Source organism: Rhinichthys klamathensis, unplaced genomic scaffold (genome assembly GCF_029890125.1).
Source record: "Rhinichthys klamathensis goyatoka isolate OS25496 unplaced genomic scaffold, OSU_Roscu_1.1 h1tg000091l_1, whole genome shotgun sequence".
NCBI classification, from domain to species: domain Eukaryota; kingdom Metazoa; phylum Chordata; class Actinopteri; order Cypriniformes; family Leuciscidae; genus Rhinichthys; species Rhinichthys klamathensis.
Genome location: NW_026606630.1, coordinates 94476 through 112256, shown reverse-complemented (window position 1 = coordinate 112256; position 17781 = coordinate 94476). Strand labels below are relative to the sequence as shown.

The window sequence follows — 17781 nt, the reverse complement described above, 5'->3', positions numbered from 1 at the left end:
ACTCATCAAAATTGCCAGTCTTGCGTTAAAGCTTTCCGTAACCATATACAGTGAGCTTGTGTATGTTTGTGTGTCAGAAGAGAGGGAACTCTAACCTTCTGCCGTTACTGTACACAAATTAGAGACACATTTTTTCCTCGTTCTGCAACCCTCTACCAAGATTTTCATTGGAAACTCCAACATACTAACAGTCAAACCACATAATGTGCAAATCTAGCTGCTAAGCATGGAAGTCTTGACATAAGAAAATGGCAACCATTGCACTGTTCCAAACCTACCTAGACATATACGTACCTCCGACAGAGATCCTCCTATGACCTGATTAACAAGAGCCGAGGGTGTGCAAAATGCAGTTTATAAGTTCAAGTCCAAAAATGTAGTAAACAAGAATAATTCATGCTAAGAAATCAAAAGGTAACTGGCGAGCCACTTTAAGTGCAGAAATTGCTCAACCTTGGCACATTTCAAACACAATCAGAGGAAGCCAGTGCCAATCCAGCTCATGTTAATAGCATTTCTACTGCATGTAGTGTAATTTTTGTAATTGCTCTGGGTTTTAATAATTCACAGTATGGGCGCAGCACTGCCCTCATTATATGAGGTGAAAGACCTCTAGGGGGAGCAGAGATAGACCGTACAGCATTATTCCTACATTATTTATACACTTGGCTAAGATCCTAATCATAATGAACACTGTTTATTTTTCATCTCTAAATGAAGGCCCCTTTTACTGGAATGAAAATAACGCCCTCTAAACTCAAGGCTCAAATGGCATTCAAATTGATAGAGAGAACCAGTGTAATGACTACTAGGTTATGATTACGGCAATAGCCCTTGGAAATGGTCTAAATCCAGATTTAGGATTTGTAGAGACTATATTTGTTAAACGGTTTAGTATTCAGCCCATGATTAATCTTTTGTGTGTGAATGAGGTGTTGTATAGTGAGTTCCTAGAGTGTGACACAGCGTTCCATTATTCCATCTCTGATGAAGCAGCGAGGCGAGACGAGAGAGGTTCCCAGTGGAAATGCTCTGAAATCATTTTTCCTTTTGGAAACGCAATAACACTAAGAGCCTTAGCCGCTACACCTGTATGTTTTTTTTTTTTTTTGGTGGGCAGCTTGAATAATTGAATTATTCATCATTTAATCCAGCTGTACTCCACATTCAGTGAAAGGGAAATCCATTTTGGAACTATTTTACAGAGAACCTTTGGACTGTCTGTTAGCTCTAAAGTAATCTATAAGCTAGTATACAGATACAAAATAATACAGATGATTTAACTAATCACTCAAGGGCATATTCAAGTTTCTGTCCAATAAATTCACCTTTGGCTAAGCCTCGCCCCCCTTAGTTACTGTTGCTACGTCCGACAAACAAACTTCATCTGGGCTCTGGTATCAACATGGCTTATGCTGTGACAGCTCTTCCTGCTGAAATTTTATCAAACTTGTATAAAGCAGCAAATAAAGTGTCCGATAGAAGTAGGCAAAAGGGCTGCAATATACGTTTGAAGGCTATATTCGCGACATACAGGTGAAACGCAAGGAACAACAAGGCATCCAAATAGAGGCAAAAGCATACCGGTCACAGTCAAAAAATGGACCACCGCATATCCTACTAATGGAGACGGAGGCTGGGACTCACAATATCACGGAGCAACACTGTTCATGCAAAGCTGGGTAGGTCTCTATTCACTTCTATAATCGTTATTACAAAGCAAACGGACTACGCGAGTATAACGTTGTATTTATTAGCAGCGTGTGCTAGACGACACTTGTCAGGATTTGACTTCGGTTTTGGGAAGGGAAAAAAACGCACACCCCCCTCCGACCTCTCTGGGAAACGCGTATCTGTGTTACAAATGCCCCAGGCACAACGTTTAACCATATTTTTGATAAAACTACGACGGTAATAGCCTGCCGAGACCAAAAATATGAGACGCCTATGTTAAAGTCAATGGAGCGCTGTGAAAAAGTGTCGGACCACTGTGGGAGCTGATTGGTCAATCTACATTCTAGGGTGTGGCTTAGCCAAAGGCGAATTGCCTTCAAGAATGAGATTGCCCCTCCTCCTAATGCCACTTGCCTCCAATTAACTAGCAGAAAATCATGGTTCACGACTATGATGTAAACAAAAGCTACAATAGGCTGTGTTTAAAAGACTGTTGGTCTTCTAAATGACCCGCCTCAAATGGAATGTAAAAGAATTTGCATTATAACAGTAAAGAAAAATAGTCTTATTGTTTATGTTCTCATTGTTCAACTGAGGCATTTCATAGGGTCTTTAAAGATTTTTAAAAACAGAAAGTGCTACGCAGAGAAAACAGTTCTCACAGCTTGCTTTTATCTTGTTGAACTTCAAAAGAATTTCAAGAGTGTTTCACAGCGCGAGTTGTTAGACCTTTAATATCTTACAATCAAACTTACTCTTCACACACTTTCCTGCTGTTTAATTCCCGATTTGAGCAGAGGGCACACCCAAGGCATGTGCCGTACTGCAGGGAACCGGAAATGAGCGCTGGCACTTATATCTTGCTCAGAATGAGATGTTTCCTCTGGGAAGCCGCATTCTGTTGTCAATTTAGATGCAAGCAGGTGGCTTTCGTTCAGAATCTTTCTGAAATTGTTCATTAATCAGAGCAAAAATGTTATAGAATATATGACCATGGTAAAGGTGGGTGAATAATGAAAGGGTGTTTAAGTTATGTTTGTAAGGAATTTATCACTTATTTAAGAATATGCAAATCCGCACATGGGCGTATATGTTATTGCATAGGCTACACGTTATATGACATCACAGTACTTTCCCATTAGATATTTGTTAATGCATAATCATAATCAGATATGTGCCTATGCATAATCAAACGTCACCAAAAGCGCCTGTCCTCTTTCACTCTTTTCTTAAAATTATGTGGCCAGTGTTCATCAGAAATCTGGGCTGTTCTCATTCCATTTCCGACACTATATTAAATACATTGATAAGTTATATTTCATTGAATAGTCTGGTAGAATCTATCACATAAACAGGACTACGCCCTCGTGATTAGCAAATTTCAGGATGTAAACAATGGAAGTTTTATAGAGTTTTTTTTTTACCAGTTTGCTTGTATTTGGATCAATATTTATAATTAGTAATAATAATAATAATGGTATCAATAATAATAATTTGTTACATTTATATAGAGCTTTTCTCAGCACTCAAAGTGCTATACATATGGAAGGAGGGAATCTCCTCAAGCATTGATTAGGAGGCAAGGGGCCTCCTAATCATCCCCATATACTGTATATATATATATATATATATATATATATATATATATATATATATATATATATATATATATATATATATATATATATATATAAAAAAAATATATTTTTTATATATATATATATATATATATATATATGGGGATGATTAGGAGGCCATGAAGATGGACAGAGGCCAATGGGCAAATTTGGCCATGCAGGATGCCAGGGTTAAATGCCTACTCTTTTTTTCCAAGGACATCCTGTGATTTTTAATGACCACAGAGAGTCAGGACATTACAATGGACAATATATACTGGACCTTTCCCATGGAAGAAAAAGGTTCATGTCACAATTATTCTGGCAAACATTACATTCCCACAACAGAATAAAGGTAAGGCAAAAAGTTATCGGTTGTATGCTGCTTGTACTAAGACGAATCTGCAGTCTCATATCTTTCAAACGATGCATTGGTTGACCTTATTACTTGACAAAATGCTATTGTAAACAAGCTATCAATGTAAGCATTATCAAACACGGGGCCGCCAGCCATCTTTGTGTGCAAAGTGGTTACATTTGGCTCAAGGCTGTGTTGGGTGTAAGAAAGGTTATCCGTGCCCATTCGTTGTGGCTGAATAAAAGCAATTGTACAACTGCCTTTTTCAATTGTGGAACAAATAATTTTTCCCTTTTTGTGAGGGGTTGGTAAGGAAGTTAGGTGGGTGGAGCCATTAAGTAGATAGGATGTTAGGTAAGACGGTTGGTGCATACAGTACAATAGGGTATGTCAGTTGATAGGTGGGTTGTTAACTTTTGGTAGGTAGGTTAGGTTGTTGGGTTAGGATAGGAAAATGTGGGAGAGGGGTAGGGTAGATGGGTTGTATAGGGCAGAGGTAGGTGGGTGCTTTTATGTGGAGTAGGTAGTTCAGTGGGCAGGGTAGGTAAATATGTGCATGGGTGGAAATTAAGATTAGGTTCAGTGTGTGTTCAGTGTGAGTGCATATGTAGATTGGCAGGCAGGGTAGGTGGGTTTAGTGGATAGGGTGGGTAGAAAGTAAGAGGTGGTAGAGCAGGTAGTTTATTTAGTGGCTTGGGTTTGTGTGAAGCAGGTAGGTAGGTCAGTGGGTAGGGTAGATAAATAGGTCGGTGGGTATGTATGTGTATAGGGGCTTTCGCCCCGGAGGAATCTTTTCATTGTTCCTAGAACTATTGACAGGAGTACCTGTTTTTTGGCGTGTTCGCACCACATGAACTAGGAACGATTTTAGTTCTAGGAACTCCTTTTGGAGAAACTAATTTAGCTCCTACTTCAGAGTCGGGTCTAAACCAGCACTATAGGAACTACCAGTGACGTTAGTGTACGCTGATTGGCCGAACGCACGCGAAACACCAGCACCCACCATTTAAAAAAATGTATAGCGTATATTTTTACTCCAGAAACTAACTCTACGAACATGGAAAACAGTGATAGATGGACCTCCTAGCCTTTACGCTGAGGAGAAAATCCAACGCAACTTTAAGGGGACCAAGCCAAACCTGATTATGTATTTCTGCTCAGCTAGAAACACTGGACATCAACCACACGGCATACATTAATAACTTTTCATTACTGTCTACTTTCTATGCATAACAGTTCTATGTTATAACGTATTAGACAGGACTGTTAGATAGATCTTAACTAATGAACACGGAGAATGCGAGCACTGTGAGCTCAGGCTCTGGCATTCTCAGCGGTGTCACAATAAAGATCTAGCCTGGCTCCGCCCTCCTACGTACTTTCGCTCAATTTTCATTTTCCTTCAGTACTATGTCTGGGATTGTAGTGTATTCTTTGGTTTTCTCCGGTCAATTTTTTACCGGCCCAATCAGCGAACAGAGGGAGTGGCTGAGAACGATGATGTTGTGCACTAGTTTGAGTGGTTTGAGTCGTCATATGTCACGACCAAAAGTCAGCGATTGGTTATGGCAGATCCAAAGTGGCTCTGGGCAGATCCAATAGTTTTAAACTTCAACAGAGTACCCGCCTTCAAGGAAGTTAACGCTTGTCAATGGAGCGAGGCCAGACTCTCTGTACAAATGAAATGTACGAGAGTCTGGTGGGACCAGGCTAATAAAGGTCTGCCGCGCCGTCAAAATAAATGTCACAACAACAAGCACGGCTTACATCACTTCAGAGTTCCAACTGGCGGTGCGAATGCAACCAGGAAAATGTCCATAAGAGAACCATTAGATCTCGGAGAACCACCCTGGTGGCTAGTTCCTAGAACTACCCAGTGTGAAAGCCCCTTATCTGTAGGGTAGGTATGTTGGCAGGTAGGCTAGGTGGTGGGGGGATAAGCTTAGGTTTATGCAGGGTTGGCACACTAGCTGGGTCAGTTGGTAAGGTAGATAAAAAGGTGGGTATATATGAGTTTGTGGATGGGTTGGTAAGTTTATGTTTGCTAGGTAGTAATATGTTTTTTCACTGGGGGAATTTTAAGGGTCTGTTACCCGGTAAAGCTGACTGAAAAGTTTTGTGAAAAGACTAAACAAATAAAAAAGTTCATGCCTTTAGGAAATGAAATAGTTATGATTCAAGACAGAATCCAAAAAAATCTGTACTGGAAATGTCATATAGTAATAAAAAAAATTATTAAAAAAAAATAATAATAACGTCATCAGCTTTGAATGTGCTGTAGTATGTTTATTTGCATTTCCTAGATGTTCAGCTGTGACAGGTGCCTGAGGTATCTGAACCTTCCACTAAATTCAATATAAACACACACACACACAGAACCCCAACCTGAGTGTGTTTGCATGCATGTGTGTGGGCTGTCTTTTGAAGTTAAGCCTTCACAGATAAACAGCTTCACCAGGTTTTCAGCGTGATGAGCTCACTCAATGTGGGACACACTCCCATGTTGACGCCGGTGGATGGAAAAAAGCGAGAGCCCACCATTTAGGATTCCAATCGAGCCAAGATCAATAGTGATGTGTTATTCTGCAATAAAACAGGCTCATCCGAAAGAAGCTCTTGTGTTTTGTCATCTTGGATTTCTTTCATCTAGCCTGGGTACTTATGCGTGGGTTATGAGGGCCTGAGTTCTTGTTGTTTGTTTGAAGAAAAAAATAGGGCATAAGTCCATTGGAGCCGATGTTTCTCTGATAAGAATGTACAGACCCTCTTAAAGCAGTTGCTAATCTGACATGGTTCATCTTGGTGGCACACGGGGTGTGTTATGTAATGTTTAAAGCTCAGCTACTGTTTTTCGAGCCTGTCCTGAAAACATTCTGATGGTCTGAGTGGATGCAGATGTTTTTGGTGGAGGTTTTGCAGATGGTTGTCGATTTCTTTTTGTCTCGTTTTTACACTAGCTTTTCTGCTACATCTTCTACAATGCATTATTCTATTAATTTTCTTACTAGCACAATTCCCCAGTACAATCACAACTCTGATTAAAAACATAGATTCCGAATTCCAAGGTATCCAGAAATCTCCAGATGCCACGGCCTGTATTGACATTGTCTACTTCAGCTATAAATAACAACGCTATTATGTTACTAGGGAATAAGGTTATGACTGAGGAAATGAACCACAAAAAAAATGTAAATTACTTATTGATTTTCTTGCTTTTCAGATCCACATCCATCTTAGGTTTGAAAATATGTTTGACAGTAACCATATTCCCGCTGAATAACATGGAAGAGCTTTGCTAAAATATACAGATGGTCTGGAACGGGTAAGTATTTAGCAATATGTTCTCTTTCTTATTCCTTTTTCTTCCTGCATCTGTCTTTCTCTTGAGAACATGCAGACAGTATGGAAAGAATGGGGAAAATTTGATTAGAGAGGAAATCCTGGAGAAAGAAGCTTGTAAATTACAGCTAAAGTTCAGCAATCCTTCCTCCCAAAAGGATGAGAAAAGCTGCTAAACGGCATAAATCTCCTGCAGAGAACTTCAGCACGTCACATCTCTATAATTCTCTTTCCTTTTCCTCTCACTTCTGCTTAACGTAAAGCCCTGGATAATTGATCAGCATGGACAATTTCAGCAGCAATTCTGATAATGAAATGTGTTCCATGTATCCAGAAACTTAAATGGTTTATATTTATTTATATTTTTTGTATAGGATAATAGCAACAAAAAAATAACACATACATAATTGAGCAAATTCTGTTATAATATTTGTTTTCGGTTTCAGTTTATTTTAATGGTTCCTTTAACACATTGGGCCCTATCTTGCACTCGGCGCAAATGACTTTGTACACTGACGCATGTATCATTCCTATTTTGCACCCGCGCAAAGCGGACTTTTCCCTCCACAGACGCACGTCGGTTAACTAAGAAATACACTTGCCGGGGCGGTTCAGCGCAAAGCGGAGGCGTGTTCCGGCGCAAACTTTCCCTCATGCTATTTTGCTGTTCTATAAAACAATTGCGCCACTGACCAGAAAAAAACTAGTCTAAAGTCAGTGGCGCGTTGCGCGTTGTTCATAATGCTATTTTAAGGGCGCATGCTTGGCCATAGCGTGTGCACAACGCGCATACACGTTGATTCTCTCATCTAAGCAGCAGTTTTCATTTTTGCAAATCATACATTATTACGATGGATGGATGGATGGATGGATGGATGGATAGAAAGACAATTTATTATAAAAGCATATAGCTTACACATTTACCCAAATTATCATACGCCTGTTTAACAGAAGTTAATTTGGGTGGGTTTCTCCATCCCCAATGTCACTTCTCTGTGTTTTACGGCCCTGACGAGAACGTTGCTCTCCTCGGCTGTGAACCGCTCCTGGCGCGCGCCTGGCAAATCCGCCGTTATAATAGGAATCCGCTTTAGAACAAGCGCGCCTGCTCTTAAAGGGAATGTGAGATGACGCTCTGATTGGTTTATTTCACGTTACGCCCAAACCACACCTATGAATAATGAAGCTACTTCAGACCAACCCCTTTTAGATTTGCGCCAGGCGCAAGAGGCATTTATCCCGCCGGGGAAATAGCAACAGCGCCGGGATCCGCCCACAAAATTACTTGCGCTTTGCGCTTTGACACTTGCGTTTCAGATCGTTAAAATAGGGCCCCTTATGTTGACTACACGTAACGTTGCACCTACATGTCGACTAACTCTCATTAGAGTATTAGTAGAGTATTAGTAGACTGGTAGGGTTCAAGTTAGAATAAGGTGACATGTAGTTGCAAAGTTACTTATAGTCAGTATAATGTCTGTTGAGGAGCATCAAAATAAAGAGTTATCAGATATTAAGCAGAAAGTCTACTAATACTAATGAGAGTTAATTGACATGTAGTGGCAAAGTTCCTTATAGTAAACAGCAAGTTCAGAAGGGACCATCAAAATAAAGTGTTACCAAGTTTTCTGTCACATTATGATGCGCAATTTACACAACTAATTGTCAAAATAGGTTGTTTTTCTTTTTATTGAGGAAGTTCTAGGATTGCAAAACCATTAAAAACAGAAGCAAATTTTTGCCTCTCATGCTGGCGAGTCTCTTCTACGTTCGTCTCGCAGAGCTTTTCTCTCCCGCTCTGATGTAATTACTGTATTCTACATTTGGCTGACCCGTTCTACACAATCCCAGAGGTTCCAATGGTAAACAAAATATCAATCATATACAATAAAGCTGGCAGGGAAAAGGAGCTAAGCCTTAACAAAATACAAATAAGAACTGGGGCCATCTCTTAAAGAAATTGACCAAAAAATGTTTTGGCCAAAGCAATGATCAGAACATGGTAATTCAGACTTTTTTTAATGGGGGTGTGTAGTTGAAAGCAATTTTCTTTTCCTGTCCCTTAGGGGGAAAAGGAAAGTCATTTTTCATGTTTTGCTAATGACACAGAATCTGCCTAATAGTCGAAATTTTAGTTGAGCACAAATATGCAAGCATGTGAGAAATTCAAACTGGGTATGGAACTACTTTGATGATTTGGAAGATATAAGGTTAGCCAGGCATTTGATTTGCACTTTTTTGAAATGCATGAATTGTGGAACAATAGTTTTGCAATGTGCTCTTTAGGATATTAAAATGCTGCAATTCCATGCAATTCTATGGTAAGAACCACAAAAGGTAACTATATTGATAACTATATTATCACCCACATCAATCTACAATAACATTTGTAATGTTCATTTCAAGTTTTGTCGTCTGCCACTTTAAATTCTCACGTTCTTTAAAGTCGTGTGAATTCTGATTGGCTGTCATTGTTTTTATCATTCCTCGGCTGGAAAAACATCGTTCTGAATGTGACATCGTTCCTCTGTGCGGTTTTCGTTATAGCTGTGTGTGTGGACTTCGCTATTTTCATAGGATCAGAACAATTAATCAAACTTTATAATTATGGTTATTACAGTTATTGTCTTCGACATGAATGGGCCTTAATTGTGTTTCTTTGGCTTTCAATTCAGATACACAATATGCTTTCATCATATGGAAATATCAAATCAGATGTTCTTCAAAATATCCCCGTTTGTGTTTCATGGAAGAAAGACAAGTTTGGAATGGCACAAGGGCGAATGAATGAAAAATATATTTGGAATACCAGAAAATAACTTCTTATTTTTCACTTTTTGATTATCCCAGGTTTCACGCCACACAAGCGCTGTAGGTACTAGTTTAATGCTTTTGTTTGTCTCTGCTCGCAGTAAGATAATAAAAGTTTAATAGTTACGGCATCGTGAGCACTCAAGCAACGAAGTGATGACCTCGACATGTGTCTTCTCTCTCCAACCTCCTCCCTGACAACCACCGCAAAGCAGCCCAACACGAGCATGCTATCTCTGACAACGGCACAGCGCGCTTACCCTCGCATACTTTGTGGTCCTGCCTGAACCCTCAGCGTTGCTTACTGTAGACCCAGCACTTTATCCTGCAGGACAGCAGCTTTTTTTCCCAGGGCAGACAAAACATGCCACTTTAATGGCTTTCTCTTGTTTCTTACAGCTAAATGGAGACGGAACACAAGCAACAGAAAATCAACAGCAGGGAAAAGCATGGTGCAGGTTTTGAACTTTACAAGAGGTAACTTACTGGTGAAGATGTTTTTGTATGCCCTTATACTTTTTATGAAAATGCTCATCAGGCTGGCATTACTTTCTGTGTTATTTTATGCTTCAGTGAAGATCAACAGTGTTTTTTTTTTGTTTTTGTTTTTTTTATAGAAAATGTCTTGGTAGTCATTAGTTTTTGTGGAATGGCAAACTATTGGATTTGACCTGCCAGTGATGTCAATTCATGGATACATTTGGTGAATGTGAGACATTTGGTTAGACAACTTTCAGGAGTAAATGAAAGACCAAATTTAAGTAGCAAACTACGCTCACATAAGTTTAGCATTATTAGTAAACTTTGCTATGCTTATGCATCATATTTCCTGCCAACCGATAATGCTACAGAGGACTGTATTAATCATACTGAGTGTTTCAAGACAGCTTTATGAAAGTATGATAGATGAGCTCATTATTTATTCCAAAATCATGGGGGTTTCATATACTCAGTCATTACAATCGAGCACATCATGTAAAAAAGACATCTAGAAAATCTGGTCACACTTAAGAAATGTAGTTGTGGATCTTGTTAAAGGTACTTGAATTCTTGAAGATTCTTAACTTTTACTAAATTTACTGAAACTGTCAGCAGTTTTGGTGCTGTTTAACTCTTTTTTAAGTTTCCAGTCAGCGCCAGCATTTTTGATCATTTTCACAACATTTTCATAAATATACCTCCAGAGAAGAGCATTTTGCTAAATATATGCACTGTGTAACAGAGTCCTCTATTCATTATATTTTTACTTAACCTGTTAGTGATGTCTTCATTATTTAATGTGTTTGAAGGAATATGTCATGAAAACAAGTTATTAGAGTTTATTGTCGTTTAATTGTTTATTTCACCATAAAAATGAGGTAGAAACAATTCTGTTATTAAAAATATGATATAAAAACTGCCTTGTGTGGAATTTAAATATTTGTACAACTCAGTTTCAGCTATTTGAGTGTTTTATTATTAAATAAGTTAAATTAATTACTTGATTATTAATTAATAATTTATTTTTGGTTTTGGTTTTTCGGCCAAGTGCATCCTGGTGTTTCGGTTTCAGACCAAAATTTTAATTTCGGTGCATCCCTAACAAAAAGAAATGGCGCTACTTCCTTTTCAATGCCACTTAAAAAGTGTTGGATCTGGTACTAGTGGGTAAGAATAGATGCCCCACAAAGACTATTCAGAGTTGTGGACAATAATTGATGTTAATGCGCTGGAGACGTTGAGCCATGGTGCTTGTGTGGATGATATAGGTTCGCATCAAGTTTGTGATGTTTACTGATTTCACTCCTTGTCTTTCATTTGTTTTTATAATTTCTTGTTTCCAGCTACATATTGAAAGCCGAAATGCTGTGCAGTGCAACAAAATCCACAGACAATATGAACATATTACTATTTAATAAACATTGTAACAATGAGGATTTAACTGTAGGCAGGGATCCCTAGAACAATGGTGAAGAAAGAGAGGCGGTAGCTATCTTGAACCATCCGTGGGCACAAACAAAACCAGTGTAATTATCAAGGAAATCATAACTTATTTCCTATGGTTTCTCAGTGAAAGTTGACCTACAAACTGTTTTGGTTATGACAGACCACTAAAGACTGCTTAGAGGAGCTGTAGGAATCCTTGTAAATGGCCAGACCCAATTCTTCCCCTCTAATTCCTGGCAAGCGTTCCTGTCACAGATAGGCAGAGTGTTTGACGTACTTGCGGAGGAAGCCTCTCCCTGTCTGTGGGATTGGGACCATGCCATTCTCATTCAGACACTTAGCTGCAGAACGCATCTTGTTAGCTGAGCCGTCTTGCCCATGACCCAGCCGCTGTGAGAGAGGAAGTGCGGCCACACGGCCACTAGCCCACCAGACATAAGCTCACAATCTGTTTTTTTTTTGCGGAGCAAAGCCACACAATGACATATTGTTTACACCTTTGCTTGTTTAAATGTGGTGTGTCACAATGTGCTGACTTTTTAACAGTTTTTGCTTTATCAACAATGCAGTAACACACTGACGTAGTAGGTGGAGTATGTGGTTATGAGATCTGATCACATGAGACACATTTAAGATGTCACTACCAGGTGTAAATGGCAATCTGTCTCGGCTACACTTGTGTTTAGATCACCTGAATCAGATGTTAGCACGGTACCAGAAGTAAACAACGGAGACATGTGTGATTAATGTCTTGAATGGATGGTTTACGCCAAATTTTAAGTTCTGTCATCATTTACTCACCATTGTTTCTTTCCAAACTAGTTTGAAAGTGATACAGGTTTGGAACGACATGTGACTAAGTAAACTATCCCTTCAAGTTAAGTCTTAATTTGCTCTCCATTTTATCTTAGGAGAAACAATCGAGATTTAGTTCACATTATTTTCTTGCAGAGACAGACAGAATAAATGGAAATAAAGTAAAAACTTGCCATAGTTTTTGGCAAGTAAAAACCGCAATCATGCTCAATGAAATGTTGCATTTTTAATGTATGTAAAATGAAATTCCTTTAGAGAAACTAGACTATTTTTATTAATCATGTGATGTCGCTTACATTTCTTTCAGGCATTTTCAGCGGCCGTGGAAGTACGCAGAGGCGGGTGATGAAGTGCATTCCTCATCATGTTCTCATAAGAGGACTCATCTCCACTTTTCCCCTCTTCATTCGTCTAATTTGATTAGTCAATGAAATTGCTGTCAGGCGGCGTTACGGGTAGCATCTCGTCACATCATATTGATTACAGTGCTTTGCACATTTGCTACTGCATAGCAGTTTATAATTTAGCTGTGGGGTTATATGGGAGTTGCGGAAAATAATCTACCAATTCTACCATGAATCTGCCAAAGTCTAACACGTCGCCCACCTTTGTTCTAAATGTTCATGCACAGCCTATCTGAACACATTTAAAGGGGTCCTATAATGCCATTTTCACAAGATGTAAAATAAGTCTCTGATGTCCCCAGAGCGTGTCCCTTTAAATGCAAATGAGCTGCTGCTCCCGGCACAGAGGGCGGAGCTTCAAGAGCTTGTGTGTTAGCAGCTCAGATTACCTCACAGACACGCACTGAACATTTTAAAAACTTTTAGCCTTTTATGTTCAAACAGGAGTCGGACAAAGATGGAGAGACTCACGTAGAAGAAGTGACAACGTAGACTGCAACAGGACATTTCTGAATGGTTAGTTTATGAATTTACGTATGTAGCTGATGTGTAGTTAACAATCTTCTAGTCATTGATTAGCATATTCTGTAATGATAATCTATTAATCACGTTCCCAGAGGCAAGGTTTATGTACATTTTAGGGTTAGGGATGTCACTAACCCATTAAGAAGCTCATTGTAGTCCCTACCACACATTTGTTGTAGTCCTTAAAAAACGATTTCTGTAAAACTAAATATATCCCTTTGCTTCGAACTTTGAGCATCATAACTTTGCAGATGTTGTTTATGCTCAAACAGCAACATTACACACTAACTAAAGTTAAAAAAGTGAAATCATAATCAACTACCCCTTTAATATACAGCTATACAGATATTTAATACACAACTTAAAAGTAATTGAATGTCCGAATAGGTTTTTTGGGGGCCACTCAGAAGTCCTACATAATGACCCTGTTGTATTGTGCACATCTGGACGAGGCTTACTATCTTCTCTCACATCATGTTGTATATCCTCGTAAAAATGATCAAGCACGACAATTTAATCCCATCGACAAATAGATAAGATGTAAAACTTGCACCCCAGTGACTCCCACACAGATAGAAGCAGCTGCTTGCTGGAGAAGACAAGGTTTGGGATCAGGGGCCGGAGGAGAACCGAGGAGCGGTCAGGGTCAAACAATGACGTTTGTTGTTAATAATTAGACTCTTCAAATACACAGTGGAGAGATCCAAACAAGAGGTTATTGGCCTTTATGAGATGACAAGGTAGCAAGTGGCGGAAACGACCACAGTGCTTGTTTCCAAAATGAAGTGTTGGGGTAAACACTGTCCAGGGTTATTGGAAGTTCTGGGAAGGGTGTAGTGAATATTAGGAAGAAGAAATTGGGATAAACAGTCACTACTTACGTCCGACACGGAGATTGATCTGGTCGCGGCGCTGGCCGTCGGGGTTCTGGAAGCAGCTGTATAAGCCGTTGCTACTCATGTTCACCTCCATCAGGATGAGCCGCGGTCCTTCTTCTCGCCGGCGGGCCTTCACGTCCGTGCCATTCACCTTCCACGTTACAGAAGCGTCGTTGTCCAGCGAGCCGCATTGCATAGTGACATCACTTCCTATCCTTTCATACTGGATCCTGGCACCTGGGGAAACAGAATCATCATGAGGTCATCACGATTGCAACACATGGCTTTCAATGTACTTTTTTCCATGCACATGCTCCTAAGTTGAAAAATTTAGGAGTGCATTTAAAGAACTATAAGGGAAATGTATCAATATTCAGTTTACATTGGTTTATTGCATAATCAAAATATGAAGGGGGGAAAAACTTAATGGGGGACTTCTAATAGGACTCTTATTTTGAAATGTCTATGCTTTGCTGTTGCCGGCTTTTCATTCAAAAAGATGAGGGAGAACAAATATGCACTCTTACAACCATCTACAACATATTACAATATAAACACCAGGTAAACATTGCCATAATTAATATGTAGAATGTGCAACAGTGCTGAATTTTTACTTTGAACTATGTCATATTTAAATAAAATCATAGCCTTTTGAAGTTTAATAATCACATTAGACTGTATCGTGATTCCTGTTTGTCCATCCCTAAATTGAGGACCTCTTAAAAATGATAATTAAGACGTTAATGCACTGTGAACTAACATGAACTAACAATGAACAGCTGTATTTGTATTAACTAACGTTTACAAAGATTAACAAATACAGTGACAAATGGATTGCTAATAGTTGGTTCGTGTTAGTTAATACATTAACTAATGTTAACAAGTGAACCTTATTGTAAAGTGTAACAAAGACTTTTTATGAAACTTTTTTTACTTTTTTTAGGTCATGCAGAGACTTTTTTATTTGCACACATGCTCCTAAATACATTTTAACGTTTGCACACATCTATTTTAGTCTCAAATGTGAACCCAGCAACTTACTTTTAAGACCAATACAGATCATGTTTTTGTATTTTATTGTGGTGATTTCCATTGTTTTCTCATCTACACTACACTTGCGGTACACGCACGCAATCTTTGACCGTTGTGTTTTCCACTGGTAGACAGGACATGTTGGTGGTGTTCATGTGCGAAAAAATGTGAGGAGAGTCTCTTGAAAGATTGTGTTTGTCACATTGGATTATATGAGATTGTGTGTGAAAAAAAAAAAAAAAAACCTATGAATGAATGTATTTTGGCTAAGAATATCAAACACAATTGGTTTTTGGTTTGCATGAGATGAGAAAATAGCAGGTCTGTTTATGTTTCTACTTAAAATCAGTTCGGTCATTACCATGTTTTTCACAAGAAAAGGAAGATGTGGTTATTTTTCTACAGAATCTTTTTCACACCCTAAGGCGTGTTGTTATGGGCTTTGACATCAAAAGAAAATACATTTCTTCATGTCGCAACCACGAGTAATGCCCTATAGATGTCCGCTGTCATGCGACAGCTGCAACAATGAAAGAAACATAAGAAAAAAGAAGGTTCAGAATACACAAACAGTCAAACAAACAAAACTCGGAGAAAACATCACTGCGTCTCTTTGACTTTCATTACGGCGTCGTGACTCCGACAATGCACAGGGGTCGGAAAAAGCAATCTCTCTTTCTTCCACTGACCTGACTAACTACCCCTGTAGCTTAATCCACACGGTCAGGGCAAACCAAATCCATGAATTTTACATTTACTCCGATGTCAAAGCCTGTGATGCAGCAGTGTTGAGTAGAATGGAAAGAGAAAGGCTGTTGCGTTCAAGAGAGGAGGACGGTGACAGCGGCGACTGTTTGCTATAACACAGACGTGCCCATTAGGATTAGTTCAGTAGATAGGGTGACATGCAGTCGCAAATTTGACTGCAAATGTCCTGCTTAGAGAAAGCATGTTTCTATCTTTACAGATAATAACTTGTAAGCTTATAAGCAATGACAAAATTGTAGAAATATTATATTAATATCTTTGATAGCACCAATGTTGCTACAGGAACACTTTCAGTTAATTTGATGTCTGCCAAGCGACCAAAAACAGACTTTTAAATCCAAACAGGACACTTTATAATGTGATCTATCATTTTAAAATGACAGAATGGGAGTAGAATAACTTTTTGAATAAGTTAGGCATCACTTTCGTCAGTCTTAGATCAAAGAAAAATCTCCGGTCACCTTGTAGTGTGAACTAACTTGAATGTCTGCTGATTTCATCATCCTGATTACCATTCTATAGATTTTTTTCAACTTTAAAAAAGGGGTAATTATATTCTCTTCACTTTCAATTAAAATGTAATGTATTGCATTGCATTCATAATGTTTTATATTCAATACAACTCCCCGCATACACTATCATTTCTTTGAACCGATTTAATTGTGTCCATTGAACAAACATGATTATCATTCTCAAACATATGTTAGATATCAAAAAAAGAAAGAAGAATTGCAAGGAGGGTAAATGCCTGAATTCAGGCTGAACTTCTCAAAAGGTCATTTTATAGCTCTGTTTTTTGAGAAACCCTCGGAAGACGATGCTTTGTGAGGAATCTCAGTTGTGCAGGCTTGTGAAATATCTCCTCTCTAAATATCTTTAGTATGGGAGTCATTGCTTTGCCCTCTGCCTTGTTCCCTTTGAGGATTCTCATTAAGGGGTTGCCTCTCACTTGTCTGCCCACTTTTTCCAGACCGTGCTATTACGGAGCATCAAATAAATCCATTTCTTGTTTCCTGCCTGCTTATCTGTTGAAGCTGCGGGAAGGCAGCGATAGGGTGAGTGAAGGGTGGCACATTGGCACGACACAACAAAGCCCAAGAACAATTCCTCATATCTGCTACCTTTCGATAGCTCAGAATGCCTAATTCCCATTATGCAATTAGCAGGTACTTCTTTTACAGCCTTATCAGATCTTAGGTTTGCTTCATTTTGCCACATGGTGGCATAGAATTGGCAATTCAATGGAACACCATAACCGCATTGTATCTTTAGGATAGAAAATTTGTGCCAAAAAGCATGATTCCAGGAGTTGCCCTTAAACTTTTACTACCCACAATAACATCATGACTCAACATGTCAAAAAGCTCCAAACATATTGCTTTAAACAAACCTAAATACACAAGCCACACAATTTCCAAAAAAAAATGCAAGTGATCGTGCAGTTTCAAGGGCAATGAGTTTGAAGGTCCCATTAGCAATAGAATGGAAGGGGAAAATATGGCTGGAGTTTAAAGCAGTTGTCAAACTGACACTTAATAATGTAGATGTAAACTGGCCGCAGAGGTTAGCGGAGGCGTCATGTAGAGATGAGAGGAGAGGGACTTTACACCCACATGGAAGTGCTAAAGGTTTAT

At 39.0% G+C, this 17781-nt stretch overlaps 1 protein-coding gene across 1 annotated transcript in view; it reads right to left on the bottom strand.

The window, feature by feature from the left end:
- Nucleotides 1-17781, bottom strand: part of cntfr (ciliary neurotrophic factor receptor) — a 121855-nt gene that overhangs the window by 69547 nt on the left and 34527 nt on the right. Inside the window, exon 2 of the mRNA XM_056252036.1 lies at nt 14351-14584. Coding sequence (XP_056108011.1) covers nt 14351-14584 — 234 coding nt within the window. The remainder of the gene's footprint in view (nt 1-14350; nt 14585-17781) is intronic.